Source organism: Periplaneta americana, chromosome 11 (assembly GCF_040183065.1).
Source record: "Periplaneta americana isolate PAMFEO1 chromosome 11, P.americana_PAMFEO1_priV1, whole genome shotgun sequence".
Taxonomy (NCBI): domain Eukaryota; kingdom Metazoa; phylum Arthropoda; class Insecta; order Blattodea; family Blattidae; genus Periplaneta; species Periplaneta americana.
In genome coordinates this window covers 20,460,596-20,484,878 of record NC_091127.1, presented here as the reverse complement: position 1 = coordinate 20,484,878, position 24,283 = coordinate 20,460,596, and the positions used below count along the sequence as shown (strand labels likewise).

General features: G+C 36.3%; 1 protein-coding gene and 1 non-coding gene across 4 annotated transcripts in view; one reads left to right on the top strand and one right to left on the bottom strand.

Moving 5' to 3' along the window:
* Positions 1-24,283, top strand: part of LOC138708864 (FAM172 family protein homolog CG10038) — a 108,653-nt gene that overhangs the window by 20,950 nt on the left and 63,420 nt on the right. For all 3 annotated transcript variants that reach the window (XM_069839124.1, XM_069839125.1, XM_069839123.1), the window contains exons 4-7: positions 525-715; positions 3,900-4,038; positions 9,379-9,498; positions 23,103-23,223. In XM_069839124.1, coding sequence (XP_069695225.1) covers positions 525-715; positions 3,900-4,038; positions 9,379-9,498; positions 23,103-23,223 — 571 coding nt within the window. The remainder of the gene's footprint in view (positions 1-524; positions 716-3,899; positions 4,039-9,378; positions 9,499-23,102; positions 23,224-24,283) is intronic.
* TRNAF-GAA (transfer RNA phenylalanine (anticodon GAA)) lies at positions 19,843-19,914 on the bottom strand. The gene has a single exon. It is a non-coding gene; the product is annotated as a tRNA-Phe (tRNA).

Here is a 24,283-nt window from a genome sequence, read left to right as displayed (position 1 = left end):
AGATGGATGTGTTTTGTGACTAGCAAAATTTGAATCTGTGACTCTGAAATCAGCTACAAGGATCGATCCGGGTTTTTTTTGCCACTATTGTACAGCAATTTCTCCTGAACTGTTGAACACATATTACATATTACCACAATCTACTATATACAGTCACGAAGCTTGAGTTTTGAGGGTGCTAGAAACAATAGACTGTGACGGTACTATTTTGCATTGCCTGTAATGAGGCGATATTAGCGATCCTAGTGGTGATCAACTATCTAATGTTTGCATATTTATTACATATTGAGCTTCGCGACTATATATACTAGACTGTGATATTACGTTGAATCCACAGATATACTTCTGCCATCCGGCATTCTAGCATTATTGCTATTGCTTTGTCTTCATTTTATATGTGATATTAACATTAGAAATGTGTATACATTTTACTGAGACACTCCACTCTTTTTATTATAGTAATTTAAGATTTTTCAGCCTAGCTGTTTTTTTAGCTTTCTTTTACAGTGACATGTTGTTTTCAGGCGATAACAGAACACGTCTATGGCCTACTGGAGACTGAATTGGAACTGAAGAAAGTGCCAGTACCCAAAGATGCAGCCATAAAAGAAAGTGCTGTGATCTTTGTGTCATCAGATCTGTTTTCAAATCCAGAGCGTCTCCTTGTCCTTATTCCTGGTAGTGGAGTCGTCAAGTCAGGACAATGGGCTAGAAGGTAGCTTTTCTATGCTTAAATTCAAATTGTAATCATAACAGAATGAAAGTACATGTTAAGAAGATTCACATGCGATAGTTCCCGTTGACATAGTCATATTTTAAGCCATTTGTATTGTAGATCTTGATTAGTTTATTTTTTCATATCAGTGTATGAAATACATGTATCTTAAATTCGGTAAGACATGTGAGCTGTATCAAAAGTGAGAGAACAGATATATTTCATTCCATCATCATCATCTTCCTAACAAGTATTAGGCCAAGTGGCCTGTTACGGTCTCAAACTAGAATTTTCAGTCCATCTCTTCTTTGGACGGCCTAGAGATCTTTTGCCATATGGATGGTAATGAAGCAGTGCTTTTGGAATTCTGCATCGATTCATTCGTTCGAGATGACCCTTCCACTGAAGTTGATATTTGCTGATGAACTGCATAATGGGTTCTATTTGAAGTTCTTGCATTAGGTCCTCATTTTTTTTATGATCCCAGCGAGTATATCCAGCTGTTGCTCTCATAAACCTCATCTCACTTGCTGTTATTCTACTGACATCTTTATTCTTCACAGTCCAGTCATTCCATTGTTACTAATAATTAGAAGCTCTTTTACTATTGCTTGCTGAAGAAAATCTGGCAGTTTCGTAGACAAGGATGGTGCCAACACTAGATTTGATAGATTAGTGTTCACCCAAAGTCACTCCTTTACCTTTACCCCTTCTCTCACTTCTTAACACGTTTAAATTGCAGTTAGAACTTATTTCAGAACACTTCCAATAAATCATAACAATAAATAAATGGTAATCAGTCACTGAACTTTCTTTTGCTAAGTATCAAATTTAATTATGATTTCATTCAATACAATCCAACTAACGTTTTCGACCACAGGTGTTCATCTTCAGGTTTGAAAATATTTACATAGTAAACACATTAGATTTATTATATGAAACATATTGGAGTCAATTTCATGTTGTAGTTTGCCGATAAGCTATTAATGTTTGACTATAATTATAAGTATACAGTACCGCCTTTGCTTATCATAAAAGTAAATATTTTTCATTAACGTTTTCGATACTTGTGTATCATCTTCAGATGTGAAGTGTTAGATTAATATTTATAATGATAACCTTGCCTATTAGATGGAACTTAATATGATGATTTTCGGGTCATATTAGTGTGGTTGCTTGGACTTAACTTATGTTGATCTATGATATACACAGCAGACTGGATGATAAAAGCTTCTCAACCGAATAATAACAGGCATTTCCCATATTTATTCTGTGTTTAATTTCCTCCCGAGTATCATTTATATTTGTTACTGTTGCTCCAAGATATTTGAACTTCTCCACCTCTTCAAAAGATAAATTTCCAATTCTTATATTTCCATTTTGTACAATATTCTGGTCACGAGACATAATCATATACTTTGTCTTTTCGGGATTTACTTCCAAACCTATCTCTTTACTTGCTTCCAGTAAAATTCCCGTGTTTTCCCTAATCATTTGTGGATTTTCTCCTAACATATTCACGTCATCCGCATAGACAAGCAGTTGATGTAACCCATTCTTTTCCAAACCCTCTCCTTATCGGGGTTTTACTGTATGTAACTGATACACCATTGTACACAGTCTTTTTTAGTTTAATTATATGATATTTTATATTACACATTGAATGATGTGTACTGAATCATTACGTTTATCTTATGATAGGAAAAGAAATATGTGCAGGTGGAAATAGTTTGTTATTTTTTTCTAATGCCATCAGGTTGTCTTTTGACATTTTCGTCTTCTCTCCTGGCCATGGTTTGCTTTAGTACTAGCTAATATATAATATATTAATAAACATTACCAATAGTAATCCACTCCAACAGCAATTTGAATGATGTGGAACACATCCAACAACTTGATTGATGTTATCATATATTGCAAGGAAAACATTTATGGGTGAATATTCTGAAGTGGGTAAATGTACGTCCCAGCTGATTTAAGGAGTTTCTTGAAAATGTTAACTGATTACTTTTGCGTTTAATTAACTAACTCTCACATGTTTTAGTTGGAAACAAAGCATAAAAGGATTAATTTTAAAATTTATAATTAAAAAATAATGTCAAAATGTAACTACGGTCCCTATGTCCCCCAACTACATTTTACTCTATTTTACTAAGTTTTTCTCGGAATGTTTCGTTTTGATTTGATTTCCTCGGCCAAGATTATAAAAATAAATAGTTAAAATACTTATGAAAGACAGGAATTGTTGTTTGTTTAATTCTGAAAGGACACAACTTTAACGTAAAGTTTGTCCCCAAAAATTTCGTAATGCCGGTCCCTCGAAATAAAAGAGCTACACAAAAGACAATTTTGCTTCATGTGGTAAATTTTAACGTTGGTAGTGATTAGAGGTCAACATGATGCCAGTTAAAAAACTTTTCGTCCATTGTCGTAATTTATTTTATTGAAAAAATACAAAAATCATCACTGATGACTGAATGTTATGTTTTCTATTGGTAACACCGGTCCCAGGTGGCATTAAATATAATTTGTATATATTAAACTTTCATAGTATATGCAAAACATTACAATGTTTGTCGACTAAAAAATCTAACCTCCATGATATTTTTAACGATTTATTTTGTCAGAACTATTGCGGAAATTATACTAATTTGTAACATACAATTATTAAATACTGGTGGATAAAGTAACTTCGAATATTATTTCATGTGATTGTTTATAGGAAAGAAAAAAAGTCTGATGATGAAAGTAGGAAATATGAAAGGGAGAAGATACGTAGGCAGAGGGCAAATATGACTGAAGAGGAGTTGTAGAAAAAAAAGGGACTATGGCAAAGAATATATAAAAAAAGAAAGAAAATAGCAGATATGACTGATCGTGAAAAAAGAAATGTTCGAAGACAAGTGAAATCTGAAGTACAGAAGTTTAGAAGATACCTTAAACAATGGGCTGTAAGGGAAAGATAACAACAATCCCTTGGTTTTTTTTTAATTAGAAAATCTCACATAAAATTTTTTTTTAAGCTCAACTGATACCAGAATCTTCAATAATAGAGCAAATGTAACCAATGTGAGAAAAAAGTACACAATTTAATATAATATATTTTTTCCAGTTTTGTTATTCATATTTGTCCATTTCAGAATATTCACCCTTATAGTGATGCGATTTGTTCGTTTCATTCCAGTCTGATCATTAATGACAGCCTGAAAAGTGGTACTCAGATACCATTCATCAAGAGAGCAAGAGAGCTTGGCTATGCAATACTGGTGATGAACCCAAATGACAACGAGAGAATCGTGAATGGCACAGTAGTGAAACTGAAAGTAAGTTCAAGTAACACTGCATAAGCTTACTCAAACGTGTTATATGTTTTTAGAGTTATATTTGAATGAATAGTTAGTCAAGTAATCGCCATCTGTTGAGACTGTAAAGTGTAGGAGTTGGTTGGCATTTCACTGTTTTGGTACTTGTAATTTCTCTGCCTAAATATTGGAAATCCATTAATTGTTGTACTATGTCACTTTAATTAACGAAATTCCAAGTACCAGTAGTTAATATTCAGATTTGTCTATTATAAAATACAGAACTTTCAGTCAAATTTATTATTTATCATAAGTCATGGTAACTACATTATATACCACATGACACCAAAATTTATTGTTGAGCCTTATCATATCTGACACCAGTATTTTGTCATGCCACTTGCCACGACAAGGGCGGATGGCTTATCTCTGAGATAATCTCGAGTTATAATCTAATATCAAGATAACACAACAAACTAGACACTGCGTTATACTTCCTAACTCTCTGATAATTTATAAACTGTACTTGCTTATGGATAGGAGGGATTCCTACTTAGAATGTGATCTCAGGCTTTCAAAATAATCACAAGTGTAGAAATTCACTAATACTAAGTTTATTAATAAGATATCAATTTATTACAGATAGAATATTGAATATTGAAATTGAACGATTTAAGAAGAATCAAAGTTGCTGTTAATTGTAGAGTATCAAAATGAACTAGTTAAATATAAAGTACAAGAATTGAACTGATGACTTTACTTACAGTTGATTATAGGGCAATCCCTGGTGCTGTTCGCAGATGATGCCATTTTCTGAACTTCTTCCTGGATATCGGGAAATTACGACTGCTACTGCACGACTGCTGTCTTGACCAAAAACTAATGACCGTGATTTGGACGTTTCATGTCCATTTATAAGTTCTCGAACCGCGTCCTTTGTGACGTAACAGAGTGACGCCAATTTACCCGCGAATCTTCTAAAAAGACGGTATTGCATTCACTAAACACCACGCTTCTGGTTCTTAACCATTATTTCGGCATTTCCTGTTGTCACTTGGAACAATACAGATTTAAGGAACTCTCATGATTGAATCTCTGTTTTTGACTTGACCCAATAGAAAGTTAGAGTTCGGAATGATTCGCCAATTAAAATGTCTCGCGAGAGACGCTGCATAATACATGTATCTTTCGTTATATGTCGGCTGTTGCTAAAGACTGTTAAAATGCAAGCGTACGCATTTCCTGTCTTGTTCAAGGACTGGACTATGCTGGGTTAGCTAAGCTGTACTCTGTAATCTGTCGAAACAGGAAGCGATCTTTGTCGCATGTAAAGCATGTCTTCAACTGAATATTTTAATAAGTACGATTTCATTACTTTCAAATAAAGTGAAAATATATTGCTTATGGTCATAACAAAGTTATGATTCTTATCATAATCCTTGGGCACAACAATTTCAAATAACCGAAAATGTGGTTAGTTCAGTATCTATATACAGGACGTTTGAAAATCTGTTGTACACTGTACAGGATGGCACCACGTCTGTGTGCACTGGAGGCTAGTTGACAGCAAATGCAAAAGTTAGTTTGCTAGAGGCTATGCTTCAAGATGAATTGAACAGCGGTCATGCGTGAAAATTGCAGTTTTTCATGGCAGAAATTCTCGTCAGTGTCATTCTGAGCTACGAGAAGCATTGGGTGATAGTGCGTTGTAACATCCTCCCTACTCACCTGATCTCAGTCCATGCGACTTTGATCTCATTCCGTAATTGAAGAAGCCGCTCGTGGGAAGTGGTTTGCAAACAGGGAGGTGTCCTTAACAGCGTTTTGACGAGAGGTGGTACACATAGACGAATCTCACACAGTCGATGATATTCAACGCCTGCATTATCGTTGGCAAAGATGTGTGGAAGCTTGGGGGATTATTTTGAAGGGTGTTAGCTGTGAGTAATGTACTTTATTTCCTTTTGTGCATAATAAAACAATGATTTCTATTTACGCATCTTTCAATTTCCCTTACCCATTGCTTCCTGCACCCGGACCCAATTTGGTACTAGCATTGCGAAGTACATTGCAGTGACCTTCAGTCGCATGTAGTGAATTTCTATTCCTGCAGCTTTATTGGTTGATATAATATACAATAAAACCCCGACAAGACGCTGTTCAAGGGACCGAGTGTAAACCGCGTATTAACCAGGACCACATATTGGGCGGGTATACTAATTTTGACTTATATACAGTATCTACACTCTATTACCATTTTTCTTTATTGAAATACTGTACATGATTCATGAAAGGTAATTCAGTATTACTCCATTATATTATGTAATTACTGCACTATATGTCAAAGACATTTACAATATGTACTGTACTTAATTCTTTCGAAAAAAGTCATTTATAGTGTTTGCCGTTTGCGTGTTCTCCAAGTCCTCATGTTTACTGCACTTCACTTTCCTGCGTTTACATCCTCCCGACGTCGTAGCTGCAGTGATTGAATCGTGATTTTTTATTATCGTCCTTAATGTCGATTATGGGATTTCTAATGAATCAGAGAGTTGTTTCTGATTAAGAGTACTGTTTTCATCGTACTTTCGTGAGATTTTCAATTTTTCCGACATAGAAAGAGCATTTCATTTAACACTCATCATAATCACACTCACAGATCTCCAATACACTAAAGGATAACAAACTGACCAGCTAAAATTTCTAGAATTTTATTACGATTGAGTGAAGAATGCTGCTTGATAGAGAGGATTAGCAAGAGGGTGGGGTTTTGTAACTGTATGTAGGCTTTAAGCGCGCAGGTAAAGAGTCGAAAGTAAGAGCATATCAAGAGGGTGGGATATTGTACAGTATGACTTGCGCAGGTAAAGGATCGAATACCAATACTTTTCAGGTTAATGGCACCAGTGAGTTCAAGATGTTTCATTGCTGGTACAGTACATTGCTGAAAATTACATCGAAAATATTCCACAGAAACAGCGTATTATGCAGGACTTGAGTGCAACAAACGGGGTATTTTATAAAGGCGTTATATATGAAATGTGCAGGGACCGGACAAAAAAAGCGTATTACATGGGATAGTGTAAAAAGCGAGGTTTTACTGTAGTTGCCATGACTTACGAAATGACCGTCGTATAATATGCATGAATACAATCATGATTATGCTAGGAACCCTTGTAGTAACTGTTATTCAGTCTGACATCTTTAAAGTATTAAGTACTTTATGTTCTAAACAAGGATAGAGTCATGTAGGGTTCTCATATGGGGAAAATGCTTGAGAGAATGAAATGAAAGAAAATACTACAGAAATAAGAATTAGAACTTTTCATTCTGCTTCTAATTTAGTATGGTATCATTCAGGGGCGGCTCTACAATAAGAACTGCAGAGCTACAGAACCGCCATTTAAATGGACCTGAAAAAATTAAAAATGTAAAACATGCTTTTATGTAATCTAGTTCATTGTTTCATTTATTTTTCCAATTCATTCTCCTTCGATTCGAGATTTTACTGTCCGTAGGAGCCTCAAACTGCTCGATAATTTTAGCTGTAGTGTACTTTTCGGATCTGTGATCGGCAGTTCCTGGAGCTCAACGTAGGGTAGTCGGCAGCAGAAAACTGGTTTTCTTCACCATCCCATAAGACTGCATTAAAGCTGCAACCGAAGCAGCTCTTTCCGAATATACAAAAGAACCGCCAACACCCTCATCTCTTTATGACCTGCGTTAGAATACCTAGGCTTCTGGACTACTGTATATCATTACAGTTCCAATGTGTTACAGTACTGTGGGTGGTGTGATATGATTAGTCAGTGTGTCTGAGGAAATGTTTTATATTAAAAATGAATGAAATGAAAACCTAATCGACAACCCTTTTCGAAATTAAAAGAGAAATTGCATGTTAACTTAAGAAATTAGGACGTTCTACACAAAGTTTAAATATTGAAATTTCTGGGAAAAGTCGAGGAAATCATGTAGCCTACTAGTCATTTTAATACCGAAATGTGTAATGGAAACAATTGGTTTTTTGCTGCACTCATGAAAACCCTTTCTTCCCCACCCGTGTATTCTGTTTAGAGGAGGAAATACATGGACAAACACCGGAGTGAAGGATTTAGTTAATTTGACTAGTTGTACCAGGCGGGAGAGGTGTAGGACACTGATTGTTTGAGTACAATTTCGGGTGCACAGTCAACTTCGAGAAGGGGCTGTAATTACACGCGTTATCCGATTTAGATGCAATAAACAGCATGCATTTGCTAAATACACTATTTTTCGTGCAGAACTGCCAACCTTTGTAACCACAGGCCGCTACTGGTATCATTGATAAATACCGTTTGGAATCACATAAAGTTTAAGGCATTAGTAAATGTATGTGTTTTAAAAACACATGCATAGGATTTAAATTTTTGTTAACAGGTACTCAGTTAATACACTTGAAGTAACTATACTAAGTTTGGTTGAATTTGATTGAATAAAATATATATATATATATATATATATACACACACAGAGTGTTTAAAAAATACGGGGCATAATTTCAGGTATGTATTTCCCACATGTAGACAATCAAAATAGTTCATTACAACATGTGTCCAGAAATGCTTCATTTCCGAGTTATGGCCTTCACAACATTGAAATTCACCGGAACGTTTTTCTTTCCGCAGGTCGTTGTCATTACAGAAGATGTTCAAAATGTCCACCTCCTACTTGAATACAGACCTCACATCGATGTCTGATTGACCTGCAAACACGATCCCAAACTCCAGGAGTATTGCGTATGTCCTCAGAACATGCCACAATTCGATTCCGAAGGGATTCCAAATCAGGCACCGGAGACGAATAAACCAATGATTTTAAATGGCCCCACAAGTAGAAATCGAGAGGGTTCAGATCAGGTGAGCGTGGAGGCCAAGCAATTGGGCCACCTCTACCTATCCATCGATCAGGAAACCTTCGATCCAAGTACCTACACAACACTGAATGTAACCTTCGCCTCGGAATGAACTGTCAGAGTGCCCTCTTAATGTCTCCTTTGACGGAAACGACCTGCGGAAAGAAAAACATTCCGGTGAATTTCAATGTTGTGAAGGCCATAACTTGGAAATAAAGCATTTCCGGACACATGTTGTAATGAACTATTTTGATTGTCTACATGTGGGAAATACATACCTGAAATTATGCCCCGTATTTTTGAAACACCCTATATATATATATATATATATATATATATATATATATATATATATATATATATATATATATATATATAAAGGAGACTCCTAGACATACACGATTTGTTGCTTTTAGGAAAACTACCTGGAAATTACATTTTGATAAACTCTTAACATTGAATTTTTACAGGAAAGCCAAAATGCAGAAAAACACGTGGACTATGTATGGAAACACTATGTGCAGGACATGAACCCAAAGCATGTAGCTGTCATTGCTCACAGTTATGGCGGATTCCTGACAGTTCAGTTGGTAAGTCGCCAGGTGGTGCTGGCTTCTGCTTGACCGAACATTCAAGTACTTTCTCATTGAGTGGATTTTTTTGACAACATATGGCATCAGAACCCAGTCTGTTTTTTTTTTTTTGTTATGAATGGACGATGTCTTGTTGGAGAACAATAGCTGCGGTACTGGGCTTTATAAAACAATGCCACATGGAGTCAAGTACCCTCTACACTTCTCTTTTAATTGCTTAAATATTACACTTGTCTCAATAATGAAAGATCCCAAGCAGTCACTTGCAGCAGAGTTTCAGGATTCAGAATGGAATGGCACTGTAGCTTATTGTGTCTTTTATTATGAAACTTTTCAACTTTAATTATTCCTAGTAGTCAAGTAGTTCAGTGCTTGTCATTAGAAGTAGGGTTTGGGTTCATATTTAGCTTATGGCAGTGCATTTTCAGAACTGATAAAAATTCTTAGAATGACTTCCATTGGAAGGGAAGGTGAGTCATCTTGTAGATTTAAGCCCCGATAAGAATTCTGTTTCTGATAAAGTATACTCCAAGCAAAATTTAATAGTTATTTATGGTACTTGTGAGGTAAGTGCATCTTTATTGCACGAGTGGAAAGATTTAAGCACGAGGCGTCAGCCAAGTGCTTAAATTACACGAGCGCAATAAAGATCACGCTCACAAGTACCATATGTAATTTTATCCATGACCATAACGAAAAATTCTGTTTTATAAAAGAAAATATGTTGATAATAAGTCTTCAAATAATCACATATCATGGCATGGATTTTAGAATCGATATGTGTACTAGGTAGGTTATGATGTAGGAGGCCATGATTAGTGAAGAATGGTATCTAAGGCATTGGATAAATAACAAATTATAATTAATTATATAATTTTAATATATTTTATCCATTTTAAACTTGTATTTTCGTCTTTTTGAAATATCAGGGATTATTTAGAAGTGTTCACTGGAATAATGTGATTAAAATAATTTCTCTTTTTACTTCTGTAAACTTAAGAGGAATATTAAAACGTAATTTTAAAATCCTATAAACCCAACTTCGCAGGTTCAAATCTCCTCGCATCCCAAAAGGTAAATTATTACAAAATTAAAAAAAAAAAAACATATTAGATATGGATGCAATGCACAAATTACGACGTAGTAGATTGAGAAAAGAGAAGGAGATTGAGTGTATGTACAGTATTTAAGAAATGGTAATAAAGAAGTAGAGGTAGTGACATCTAGTAACTAATGTATTAACTTCTTGAGTAATAGTTGAATGGAAAAGTATATGTGTGTACCCGGGTACTAAGAAAATACTAATGAACTGTGAGATAAAGTTCAAACTGTGAGGTAAAGTCTTTATCTCACTAATGGAATAAAGTAATGTTGAATAAAAGCCTACTTTACAAACGCAAAACTATTTAGTAAAGGCATGTTTTTTGTTATGGTCATGGATAAAAGTGTTTTTTTGTCCCTGTCCTTGACTAAAGAATGATTACAAGCAAATTTAATTCATCTCCTTCATTTTACCTCAACCCATATTCTGAACTCGATTTCCTTTAAAGTGCTTTTGTATGATAGTATCCGAACTAACTTATTGAAAAATACTGTTAATGTGTACCAGTATAGCATTCTGAAAATACCGTATTTACTCGAATACAATATGTACTCCAATTCATCCTACAATCAAGGAAAAAAAATTCTGGCGAATATAGTACGCACTTGTGATAAAAACCACTCAAGATTAAAATTATATTATCAAGACAGGTTATAAAGGCACCCTTACCTCTATTTGCCGTGGCAAACCTCCTGCATATGATTTTCAGTGGTTTCACAGCTCCCGCGAATCACATGAGTGCAGTGTTGCCTAATAGGCAGTTAGGCATTTATTTAGTTACTAGCCGTACCCGTGCGCTCCGCTGCACCCATTAGAAATAAATATAAAGTAATTACATAATTAAAATAGGACGTTTGATCCAGGGAACATTCGTGTTTGATAGAAGGATAAATCGTTTATTATGTTTCTTAATCTAAATTGTATTAAAAAAAATTAAAATGCGATCATTTTGATCCAGTCATAAAAATTATTTTAGGAAATACAGGAAACGAATGCCTATCAAATTTTCTGTGCATAAGAAGCTATTTTAATCTTACCTGTCCTCGATTCACTCAGAGGTTACTGTAATAACATTATAGCATTATGTCCATCTAGAGAAACTACATTTTCCAATGGTGAATTAATAATTAATTATACAAATTGGTTAATTTAGCTTCCGATATTACTTCATACAAACACAGAAACATTCTCTTTAGGCTACCGTATGTTTCATAACTTTCGATTGTTGTTGTCCAAGGCCCCTTATAGACAAAGTCATTTGTTTTTTTTTTCATTGCACCGCCTTAGATGGCGTTGTTATTGTAATTTTGAAACTCATTTATCTCATTAAATATCAGTCCTATCAAAATTTTGCATGGAAAAAACTTATCGGAAATTATTTGTAAAGAAACTTTTATGTGATATTTTTCATGAAAATTAATAATAAGGAAGATATTTCGATTTATTTAATTCAAGTCCCCTTATAACCCCCCTTTTAAATCAAATATTTTGAATGCCATATAGCCTAAATTCTAAGTTACAACGAACTTAATTTATATTCCAATTTTCATATAAATCAGTTCAGCCATTATCACGTGAAAAGGTAACAAACATCCAGACAGATAGATAGACATACAAGCAAAAATTTCAAAAAAGCGATTTTCGGTTTCAGGGTGGTTAATTATATATGTTAGGACCAATTATTTTTGGAAAATCGAAAATTACCAGAAAAATTTCGGCTACAGATTTATTATTAGTATAGATGAAATTCAGTAGCCTGCCAGATGTAAAGAGAATGCATTTATAAGTTCGTCCGAAAAAAAAAACGTAATTTTAGGTTAGACCGTTCCATTTTTTACAAATTACAAGGATATGGGTTATAGTGCAGTGTTCAATCTTAACACATTCTGGAAGAATAACGCTATTGTTTAGAATGCCTGCATCATTCAAGACACGTAGATACAAGAAAACAGAAAACATACACACACGGTCAAGCTGACACATTCTTACCCTTCTTCCTCTGTATTTATAATTGCACAAAAAGCTGGTCATTTCTCGTTCATGTGAAAGAATATTTCTGTTACACCTTGTCATTCAGTAAAGCAAGTGGTAGTGATAAAAGAGAGACAAAAGGGTTGTGCTTTACACAGACTATGCACAATTGGTACCAGTATGTAGAGTTTAGTTATTTTTTAAAAATATTCCAGCATTCTTCCTCTTATAACAAACAAAAGGCTGAGTCTTGAGTCCTTCGACAAAGTGAAAACGGTGGCTTAACTTGCCATAACTCAGAAACCAGTGAAGATTTTGAGTAGCAATAACTTTTAAAAGTAATTTCCATTCTTTTTCAACACTTCTCTCACTCTGACCCCCAACTAACGTGAAAAACAAAAAAGTTTGCCGCTTATCAACATTTGAAGGTGTAAATGTCTATTTTGAATAGATCACTTCGAAGTTACTATTTTTTCTCCCTGTTTCCAAAAAAGGTTTTGCCTTCGAATTTTTTTCTATGCTTTCCTTAGACATTCAACAACAACAAAACGAAACTTCAACGTGCTCATAACTTGTGTGTACGTTTTGTAAGCAATGTTCGTAAATATGATCATATTACCCCATCCCTGGAAACAATAGGTTGGCTTAAACTAGATAAGAAAAGAAATTTACATTCACTTCTCCTTCTCTTCGAAATCTTGAACTCTTCTATTTCTTCGTACCTGTCGTCTTGCTTCACTTACCTTTCTTCCCACCACAATCTGAACACACACTCTCGCCATGAAACAATACTAACAATACCATCCCATCGCACCTCCTCATACTCATCCTCTTTCACAATAGCCCTGCCAAGATTCTGGAATTCGTTACCTGCTAGCATCAGGGACTGTCGAAATAAAATTGAATTCAAATGCAAACTTACTAGGCACTTGGCCAGTAATTGAGACTCGTTCAGACATGGTTTCTTGTAAATAGTTCTCTTAATATATCACAAAATACTTCAATATCCGGTAATTTCATCACTATAGATTTTTGTTATTGTAGGTTTAATTTGTAATTCAGTAAATACAAAAATATTCTTTGTTCGTAACTTCTATGATAAAATGTCTAGCTTTCATTAATCAGGTAATCTTGTCGTACTTTAATTTTTATTGTAATTGTAATTATAAATTTAATGTTAATTGTAATTTTATTGTTCATATTATAGTTGTAATCCCCTGGTAGGGGAGCAGAGAAAGCCTGACGGCCTTATCTCTACCAGGTTAAATAAATAAATAAATAAATACTAAATACATTCACCTATCAATCATAAAAATTACAAGCATGATTGATTAACTATTTTAAGAGCTACAGCGTGATAAATATTTAACACAGCAGGAAACTGATTTCTCCCTCGCTCTGGCCCCGGTATTGTCTCTTGCACAAGCCATCTATATTACAATGCTGCAGCAATCTCCGATTGTTCTCCTCATATGCAGGAGATTTACCACAAAGCATAGCTATTCATCCTCGCTTGCAGTATCAGAACTGGAACTTGCAGTCAACAGGTCTAGGTTGATGATTGGCAATGACTAACGTCATGCCAGCCACTCTTTCACCAGTAATTTTTGATTAGCTCTTATGGTTTATTTAAAGATGCAGGATTGTTAAAAATTGTGTAAAGAAAATCTTGGAATAAAAGAAAAAGTGTCATTACCATCAGTGGCGGTTCCTCGGGGGAGGGAAGGGAGGAACGTCCTTACATTTTCTTCTTTTGAAAGTAAATACCAAATAAAATATGTGCCTTGAAATTCGAGGAAGATTCGATAATTTTTAAGTTCACAGCTGTAAGAAAAACTCGGTTGATCAAGTTTTAAATGACGCGCGCTCATATGCTGTAGAAAACTGAGAAAGATGCGAGATTGTCTGTGTAGAGGAAAAGCACTCCATTCCTCTTCTACTGCAGTTAACACACATGGACAACAGCGCACTAGCGGCCAGAGAAAGTAGCAGAGTTTTAAAGCAAGTAAATGAACGGATAGGGAGGAGATCCTCCTCTGAATCAGTCATGGGCGGGAAATAGAAATCGACTGGTCGTGCAGCAAGCTCGCTATTTCTGCCACCTAACAATGTTGCATTCAACCGGACTATAACACATCTAGGAGGAGACACAACAAAAACAGTTTTAACGCAACCAGGGCTATAGAAGGAAGGGCTGGCTCATAGCGAGTCGGAAAGTGATGCTGTCCTCCCAGCCGCTGTGACGTCATCACGGTACACAGCAAGTCCTTCGCTCACAAATACAACGTAAAACTCCGTTGCAATAAGTGCTGGAATTATCGACCAAATATAGGCCTAAAATCAACTGTGGATTGATATGACCATCGTGAACACCCCCCAATAACAAGTTATAAAGTTCAACCCTAGGCATATGGCCTGTTTCATTCAATATTTTATAAACGCTAGTTGTCTTTAAAGACTTCAGTTTTAACAATTTCGTTGCTTTTCTAACTGATGTGCCTACTGAGCTATAGCTTCTTTCTTAAATATTTTGTGGTAGACTTTTATTTCCTTTCACGTGTCACGTTTCCCTGCTGATTAAATTTTATATCCCAGGTCAAGGAGAGGCATTTATTCATACATGGACAAGGTTGCTATATAGTATGGGACATGTGGACTGAAGCTGCGCGCTAGAACACATCAATGACGATAATGATAATTAGACTATTATTATAATATTAGTATTGTTAAATATTATATTATATTATGTATTATAATTATATTATATTATAAATATACGTGACTGCTGGGTCTGCAGTGAAAGATCTGCCCTTGGGCAAAAAATCTATCAAGAACGAATATTATATTATATCTGCAATGGAGCGTATTAAATGGACAGACAAAATAAGAAATGAAGCTGTGCTAGAAAGAGTGGTTGAAGAAGAATAACGCTGAAACTAATCAGGAAGAGAAAACGAAATTGTCTGCGTCACTGGCTAAGAGAAACTGCTTACTGAAAGGAGTAAAGCTCAGTGCAGAAGATATCATATTATAACATTAAGATATAAGGAAGCGACTGAAAAGGCAGAAAATAGGGGAGATTGGATAATTTTGGGTTTGCAGTGAAAGATCTGCCCTGATACAGAAAACTCTGAATGACTGTATATTATTATTATTATGATTATTATTATTATTATTATTATTATTATTATTATTATTATTTCGATAACCAATAATTTCACTCCTGGTGGAAGTTCATGAAATCAAATGGTTTTAAATAATCAGTTAACTACATTAGATGGAAATAATGGAACAAATGTTTACCTTTTGCTAAGTTAATAGTTACGGATGTATATTGGTGGCAGAGTAGTCAATTTTCATAAGACTGGTAAATTATCAAGTACATCAACGTTATCCTTACCTTCATTCTATAATGATTCAGCTTATTTTATTTTTTCACTCATCTAATGAAGTTGCTGTTTTCTAGACGACTTCATCCACTAGGCATTATTCTTAGCGCTGTTCCTCAGGAATTCTGCTCTCTGCCCCCGATTCAAGGACCTCAGTCTCACAAATGTTCTCACACGTGCATATAGTTTGATAGCCTCGGCAATGGAGTTCCCGTGCATAGTTTTAAATTCAACTTCAAACATTTGTATAAAATTAAAATTAATAACAAGATTAGTTTAACGACTAGGATAACAAATCAAGGCGTAAAACAAGGTTGTCCGCTGTCTCCTCGTTTATTTAATATATATATATATATATATATATATATATATATTAATGCACTTATTAAGGACTTGCAAATTGATTTGGCCAAACATTTTATGATCGATAACAAACCCCTTAATACTCTGCTCTATGCATATGATTTAATTATATTAGCTAACACCGAAGACAACTTACAAATGGCAATTCATAGGCTATATCAAAAAGCAAAAGGGTACAATTTAGAAATTTCTATACATAAAACAAAAACCACGGCCTTTATTGGTAAAAATTCTATAAGAACTAAAATAGTTATCAATAACTTAGGAGTAAAGCAAGTAAATGCTTTTACTTATCTTGGCTGTAATCTCTCCTATATTCATTCTCCAGATATAGATAATAAATTAGCCAAATTTCAACAGCTGCTGAGAACAATTAGAAATACACTGTTTAAGAAGGTCCGGCAAGACAATTTTGAACTTCTACAAAACAATGGCTATTCCAACTTTGCTATATGGATCAGAAACTTGGACTCTAACAACTAGTCAACTGAAAAGAATAGAAGCAGCTGAGATGAGATTACTAAGACCGCTAGCAGGCTACACTCTCTATGACCACAAATATAATGAAGACATCCGACAAGAACTAAATATTGCAGCCATTACAGAGACAATCCACAAGTATCGGAGCAACTGGCATGAGCATGTTCTACGGATGCCAAATGATAGACTACCAGGAGATTATTAAATTACAGACCCCTTGGATACAGAGATCGTGGACGCCGGAAAAAGCGATGGAGAGACTAACTTTTCACCTGAGACGGAACAGACCAAATGGCCTAAACCCTGATAGCTACTGATGATGATGATGATGACGACATTTATATAGTTTTTTTCCACTCTTCGGAAGGTTCAGTTAATCCACCGTAAGACAAATCCCTACCCAAGTGTTTATAACAAAATAATTTTCTTGTATGTAAGAACCAAACCAGAACGTTTATTACCAATAAGAAATCTGAGTGCAAGGAGTAAGCAGGAAATAATTAAAAAATATGCAGCTGAGAGAAGTAAGCTTCTTTTTCAGTATTTTATTGTTTGACTGCAAAGTTTTAACACTGTATTCTAAAATATTTACCTTTCTTTTCAGTAAATCAATTTGTTTTCCGCGTTCATCACACTTCAGACAATGTACTTCAGACACTACAGACGCTTCTTCAGATCCCTGTGTAATATTTATATATTCAGAGCTGCCAGTACTAGGTTCTAATCTTGGCTTCTTTGGACCCAGTGTCTGAAGGTGATTAAGAGCAGCTTTTCGAATATTTCTCTTCTGATATCTATCTTCTCGGTTTGAGTCACTTGCAGCCTTGGAACTTGGAATATTTAGAAATGGGAGCACATTTTTCTTTAATATCTTCCTTTCTTTTAACCCCAAAAGCCTGTTCTTCATATCATCTTCACAATCGGTCACACTTTCGAAATGATCACTACAGATACGTGCACACTTAATATTCACTTGGTCCTGCCTATGACACTTGCTTTCCCACTCTTTAGCTAAAAGCACATCTTTCGGAAAACAGTGATAAATTACTTCGTGAGTGTGACGAGAGTCATTCGAACAGTTCGCTACAGCACAATTCACCATTTTTAAACTCAAAATACTATCATTAATAATGTAATACTGTACCTTTATAATTATTCTATACATAAAGAACTGTAATATACGCTAATTACACAACCAAATAGGCCTATATTACGAAAGGGTGCATGTGAACTTGAATTACATTTCTCAACACTCGTAACTCTGCAACACTCACCGAGACCAACTGTACCGCAGTGACGTCAGAAAGTGGTGGGGTGGCTAGAGGGAGAGACTCAAGGCGGCAAGCTGAACAACAAAGCATTGAGCCAGCCCTTCTTTCTATAGCCCTGTAACGCAACGCTATGAAAGAGGTAAACTTTTTTTTTTTAATTATAAATCAATAATATTATTCATTGCACTTTATATAGGCTACTATTCATGGTTTGAAACTTTCGTGGATATTTGAAAGTTAAAGTCGGGTTTATGTAAAACAAAGAGGAAGTAGTTTTATGTAGTTGGCCCCTGAAATTCACTTCTGTTCATTGTTTACTAGACAGGGCAACACCCAAGTTGTCAGTTTTGTACAAATATATTTGAAACTGAAAGTAGGTACTCCAAACTACATTATTTTTAACATAAAAAATTAATCGGCCACCGGCAGCTTTCAACAATAATGATAGTATGACTTTACAAGAACTGACATTCTTCAAAAGTATGTGATACTGAACTTGTAAAATGTACATGTGACAACACAGACCACGTGGGTGGGTGCAGTGTTCTCGCTTTCCTCAGATTATTTCCCATTCCCATTTCCGTAAAACGGTTCCGGTTACGAGTTAGTAGCTAGTCTCTTCCAACACGTGTGATGCTGTAGTGTGCTCGAAAAACGCTACGAGGTTGTGAATTTCCTTGTAATTGTTAATTTGCGCAATTATTCAACAATGAATGGAAGTGAAAACATTATATATTTTGGACAATTTAGGAAACTCAGTTTACAAGAACAGATTATTGCTATACAAAAGGGAGGAAGGCCAACCCCAACACTACCTGGTCTTATATGTATGCATGTAGGCTAATTTGTAGCATGTTTCATTGAAGAAGGTGTCATTTAGCACTGTTAATTTCTTTCCTCCTCTTAAGAAATATGCAGGGGCCGCCACTGATTACCATAGTCAAAAATAATATTTCGTATTAATAATGATGGCGGCCGGGTAGCTCAGTTGGTAGAGCAGCTGGCTACCGACTGGAAGGTCCGGGGTTCGATCCCAGGTGGTGACAGGATTTTTTCTCGTTGCCAAACTTTCAGAACGGCCCCGAGGTTCACTCAGCCTCCTATAAAATTGAGTACTGGGTCTTTCCCGGGGGTAAAAGGCGGTCAGAGCGTGGTGCCGACCACACCACCTCATTCTAGTGCCGAGGTCATGGAAAGCATGGGGCTCTACCTCCATGCCCCCCAAGTGCCTTCATGGCATGTTACGGGGATACCTTTACCTTTTTTTTTATTAATAATATTGTTGTCAAAAATGGACATGAAATTACGAATGAAACTGCATAAAAGACGAGAAAACACGAACCCGCAATAACTATTTCCATCAATGGTTTCCCACCAGATATGTTGTTGTTGTTTTCTAATGCCAGGATTTGACAATAAAGTCATTTGACCTCTTGCACTCCAATATTTTTCAAAGATATTGTCATGGTTAGCCACTGACGCACAGATTTTGAGATGTTCTGAATCCATTTCTTGATTTGAGTTGCAAAACGGTATTTGTCGAATACAGGGAGGGGGAGAGCCATTAATCCTTTCCATTGAAGGCTTTAAGGAACCAACCTGGACAAATACCCAATGTCCCATCCCTACCTTCCCGTGGTGCAGCTGTTAGTAAGCATAATTTTACAAATATATTATTTTAATGTACCGAAGTACATTTGATATTTCCATGCAGATATTCTGCGCCATCATACGATGAAAGAGTAATGGAACGGAGAAAAATTCTCTCCGGCGCCGGGATTTGAACCCGGGTTTTCAGCTCTTCGTGCTGATGCTTTATCCACTAAGCCACACCGGATACCCACTCCGGCTCTTATTCCGTCGGATCCCGGCCAACTAGTCACTCATAACGAGTGCACCTCAGCACATGTGTGGACTTCAGTCCTACGTTCATAGACATCTATGACGTAGTGCAGAGGGCAGCCACTAGAGGGAGCCCAAGAGTTGGAACTTAAACTGAGACGATTCTGTCCGACGCCGGGGTGGGTATCCGGTGTGGCTTAGTGGATAAAGCATCAGCACGTAGAGCTGAAAACCCGGGTTCAAATCCTGGCGCCGGAGAGAATTTTTCTCCGTTCCATTACTCTTTCATCGTATGATGACGCAGAATATCTGCATGGAAATAGCATATGTACTTCGGTACATTAAAATAATATATACGATATGCATAAATCACTTCGTGATTTAAGACAGCGCTTATTCCGTCGGATCCTGGCCAACTAGTCACTCATAACGAGTGCACCTCAGCACATGTATGGACTTCGGTCCTACGTTCATAGACATCTATGACATAGTGCAGAGAGCGGCCACTAGAGGGAGCCCAAGAGATGGAACTTAAACTGAGACGATTCTGTGCGACGCCGGGGTGGGTATCCGGTGTGGCTTAGTGGATAAAGCATCAGCACGTAGAGCTGAAAACTCGGGTTCAAATCCCGGCGCCGGAGAGAATTTTTCTCCGTTCCATTACTCTTTCATCATATAATTTTACAAACTGAACTAAAGGGAGGGGCTACTCATCAATTAGCATTGGCCAGCTTGATGAGTTAATGACCGAATTTGGTATAATTTTCCTCTATTCAATACCTAATTCCCTCTTTACCCTTTCCTATCCAGTCCTCTGACTGAACTCTTACTTTCTTCGACCCCGACGGCATTAGAGCATTCGAGGCCTAGGGGTTCATTTCCCTTTCCTTCCTCCTCTTCCTACTTTTCTGTTCCTAGTGCTGACCTGCTATGGCACTAAAATCGTCCTCCAGTGGCTTTAGGAGGGAAAACTGGTGATCAACAAGATCTCCCAGCTAGGTCCAATGGACCCGTCGACCAACAGCAGGTGTGGTCTTCCAGACATTCTGGGGGTTGTGTGTGAATGAAGTAGCCACCAAAACATTAAAATATGGTGTTCACTTAAATCGGCTACAACTTGCCATTTTCATTCCCACCAGATATAAATATAATTTAAATTTGTTCAAGTCTAAATGTTTGCACGCGAATATAATATGCACCCCTGTTTTCAGGACGACATTTTGTAAAAAAAAAAAATGCGTATTATAATTGTGTAAATACAGTAATACAAAGGAGACTCTTAATTGAGTTTGTGATCAAGCAAGAACCCAACTTGTAATTCCTGGTCATGTATGGCCATGTTCATAGTACCTACTTTAAAAAGGTAGTATGTTCATAATTGTATTACAATCTGTATACTTTCTCTGCCTTCATCATTCTTACTCATTAGCTTGTCTTTACGTAATTAGCATCATCTCACAAATTCCCTCACCTCTTGTCAGACTAACAGAGTCCTATGAAGGTCTTGATTGATCATATTTGAAAACAATAGAAACAACTACAACCTCTGTAAATCAAATATCAGCAAAATCTTCGGTCTCATTTCACCAAATATCTCATTATCACCATTCCATTGACTTTAAGTAACCTAGTAGTCGATAGGACAAAAATTAATGTATTGTTAGTAATTTAAGAGCTGCAATGAGAAACAGAGTAAGTCAACTTTGTAAGTGCCAATTACCCTAACAGTAAAGATACGTTATTGTGACTGTAGCAGTGGCGGCTCCTGCATATTTCTTAAGAGGAGGAAAGAAGTTAACAGTGCAAAATGCCACCTTCTTGAGAGAAACATGCTACAAATTAGCCTACATGCATAACATGTAAGACCAGGTAGTGTTAGGGTTGGCCTTCCTCCCTTTTGTATAGCAATAATCTGTTTTTGTAAACTAAGTTTCCTAAATTGTCCAAAATATAATATGTTTTCACTCCTATTCATTGTTGAATAATTGCACAAGTTAACAATTACAAGGAAATTCACAACCTCGCAGCATTTTTCACGCACACTACAGCATCACACGCGTTGGAAGAGACTAGCTACTAACACGTAACCAGAACCGTTTTATGGAAAAGGGAATGAGAGATAATCTTTTAGGAAAGCGAGAACACTGCACCCACCCACGTGGTCTGTGTTGCCGCATGTACATTTTACAAGTTCAGTATCACATGCTTTTGAAGAATGTCAGTTCTTGTAAAGTCATACTACCTTTATTGTTCAAAGCTGCCGGTGGCCGATTAATTTTTTTATGTTAAAAATAATGTAGTTTGCAGTACTTTCAATTTCAAATATATTTGTACAAAACTGACAACTTGGCTGTTGTTCTGTCTAGTAGACAATGAATGGAAGTGAATTTCAGAGGCCAAAAAGATCTGCTGTACTAATGTAGAATTACTTCCTCTTTGTTTTATATAAATCCAACTTCAACTCTCAGTTATCCTCGAAAGTTTCAAATCATGAATAGTAGCTTATATAAAGTGCAATGAATAATATATTTTGACATATAATTTTGAAAAAGTTTATATGGTATCTTTCATAGCTTTGCGTTAAAACTGTTTTTATTGTGTCTCTACCAAGATGTGTTATAGTCTGGTTGAATGCAGCATCGTTAGATGGCAGCGGTAGCGAGCTTGCTGCAAGACCAGTCGGTTCCTATTTCCCGCCCGTGTGCTGATTCAGAGGAGGATCTCCTCCCTATCCGTTCATTTACTTGCTTTAAAACTCTGCTTCTTTCTCTGGCCGCTAGCGCGCTGTTGTCTATGTGTGTTAACTGCAGTAAAGGAGGAATGGATTGACTTTCCTCCACACAAACAATCTCGCATCCTTCTCACAGTTTTCTAGTAGCACATAAGTGCATGTCGTTTAAAACTCGATGAACCGAGGTTTTCTTATAGCTGTGAACTTAAAAATTATCGAATCTTCCTCGAATTTCAAGGCATATATTTCATTTGGTATTTACGTTCAAAAGAAGAAAAATGTGAGGAGGACGTTCCTCCATTCCCTCCCCCGAGGAACCGCCACTGGACTGTAGCTTCATACAGTTCATTTAATGTAGATTTCCATAAAACGATTATTTAATAGATACTTGGCAAATATGAGGCAAATGATACAGGCCTACAGTTGACATGTGCGTCTTATTTTCTGTTTAGGCTGGTCGGTATCTATCTCACTTCCAACGCCGTGTGTTTGCCATTGCCTTCACCGACTCTGTGCATAATGTGAGAATACAGAAGGTCAAGTCTGAAGTCATGGAGTACTTACGCAAGGTAGGTGTATGTTTTATTTTTATATAGAGTTCTTGAATAGTAGAAATAATTTGAATTGTTTTATCTTCGTTAATTTTTATATGCCATGTATTGTGGGTCCCTATCATCACAGCATGACGCGTCCTCAGGTTGTGGATAGAGAAGACGGCCTCCAGATATGAAGGGTAGCTGCGAATATATTGGACAGCCGATAAGGGATTGTCCTCCAGCTTGGGGGTTGGGCGAACGGCTAACAACCCATCACTGTAAAAAAACAGCTTGTTACAAATCCATACAATAAGCCTCGGAATGGGTGACACTCAGGAGGAAATTAAACTCAGAATAAATATGGGAAATGCTTGTTATTATTCGGTTGAGAAGCTTTTGTCATCTAGTCTGCTGTCAACAAATCTGAAAGTTAGAATTTATAACACAGTTATATTACCGGTTACTCTGTATGGTTGTGAAACTTGGACTCTCACTTTTAGAGAGGAACAGAGATTAAGGGTCTTTGAGAATAAGGTGCTTAGGTAAATATTTGGGGTTAAGAGGGATGAAGTTACAGGAGAATGGAGAAAGATACACAACATAGAACTGCACGCATTGTATTCTTCACCTGACATAATTAGGAACATAAAATCCAGACGTTTGAGATGGGCAGGGCATGTAGCACATATGGGCGAATCCAGAAATGCATAAAGAGTGTTAGTTGGGAGACCGGAGGGAAAAAGACCTTTGGGGAGGCTGAGACGTAGATGGGAGGTTAATATTAAAATGAATTTGAGGGAGGTGGGATATGATGATAGAGACTGGATTAATCTTGCACAGGCTAGGGACCGATGGTAGGCTTTTGTGTGGGTGGCAATGAACCTGCGGGTTCCTTAAAAGCCATTTGTAATTAAGTAATTTTTATATGAGAAAATGTTGTAGTGCTCCAAAAAAATCGATTTTGAAATTTTTGCAGAAGTATATCCCTGATCCTGAAAAAGTCGTTTTCAGCATGTCGTCTATTTATCTGTCGTCTTTCTCTCTGTCTAAGCAAGTTTTCATAAACTAATGGACGAATTTTGTTCAACCATAAGCCA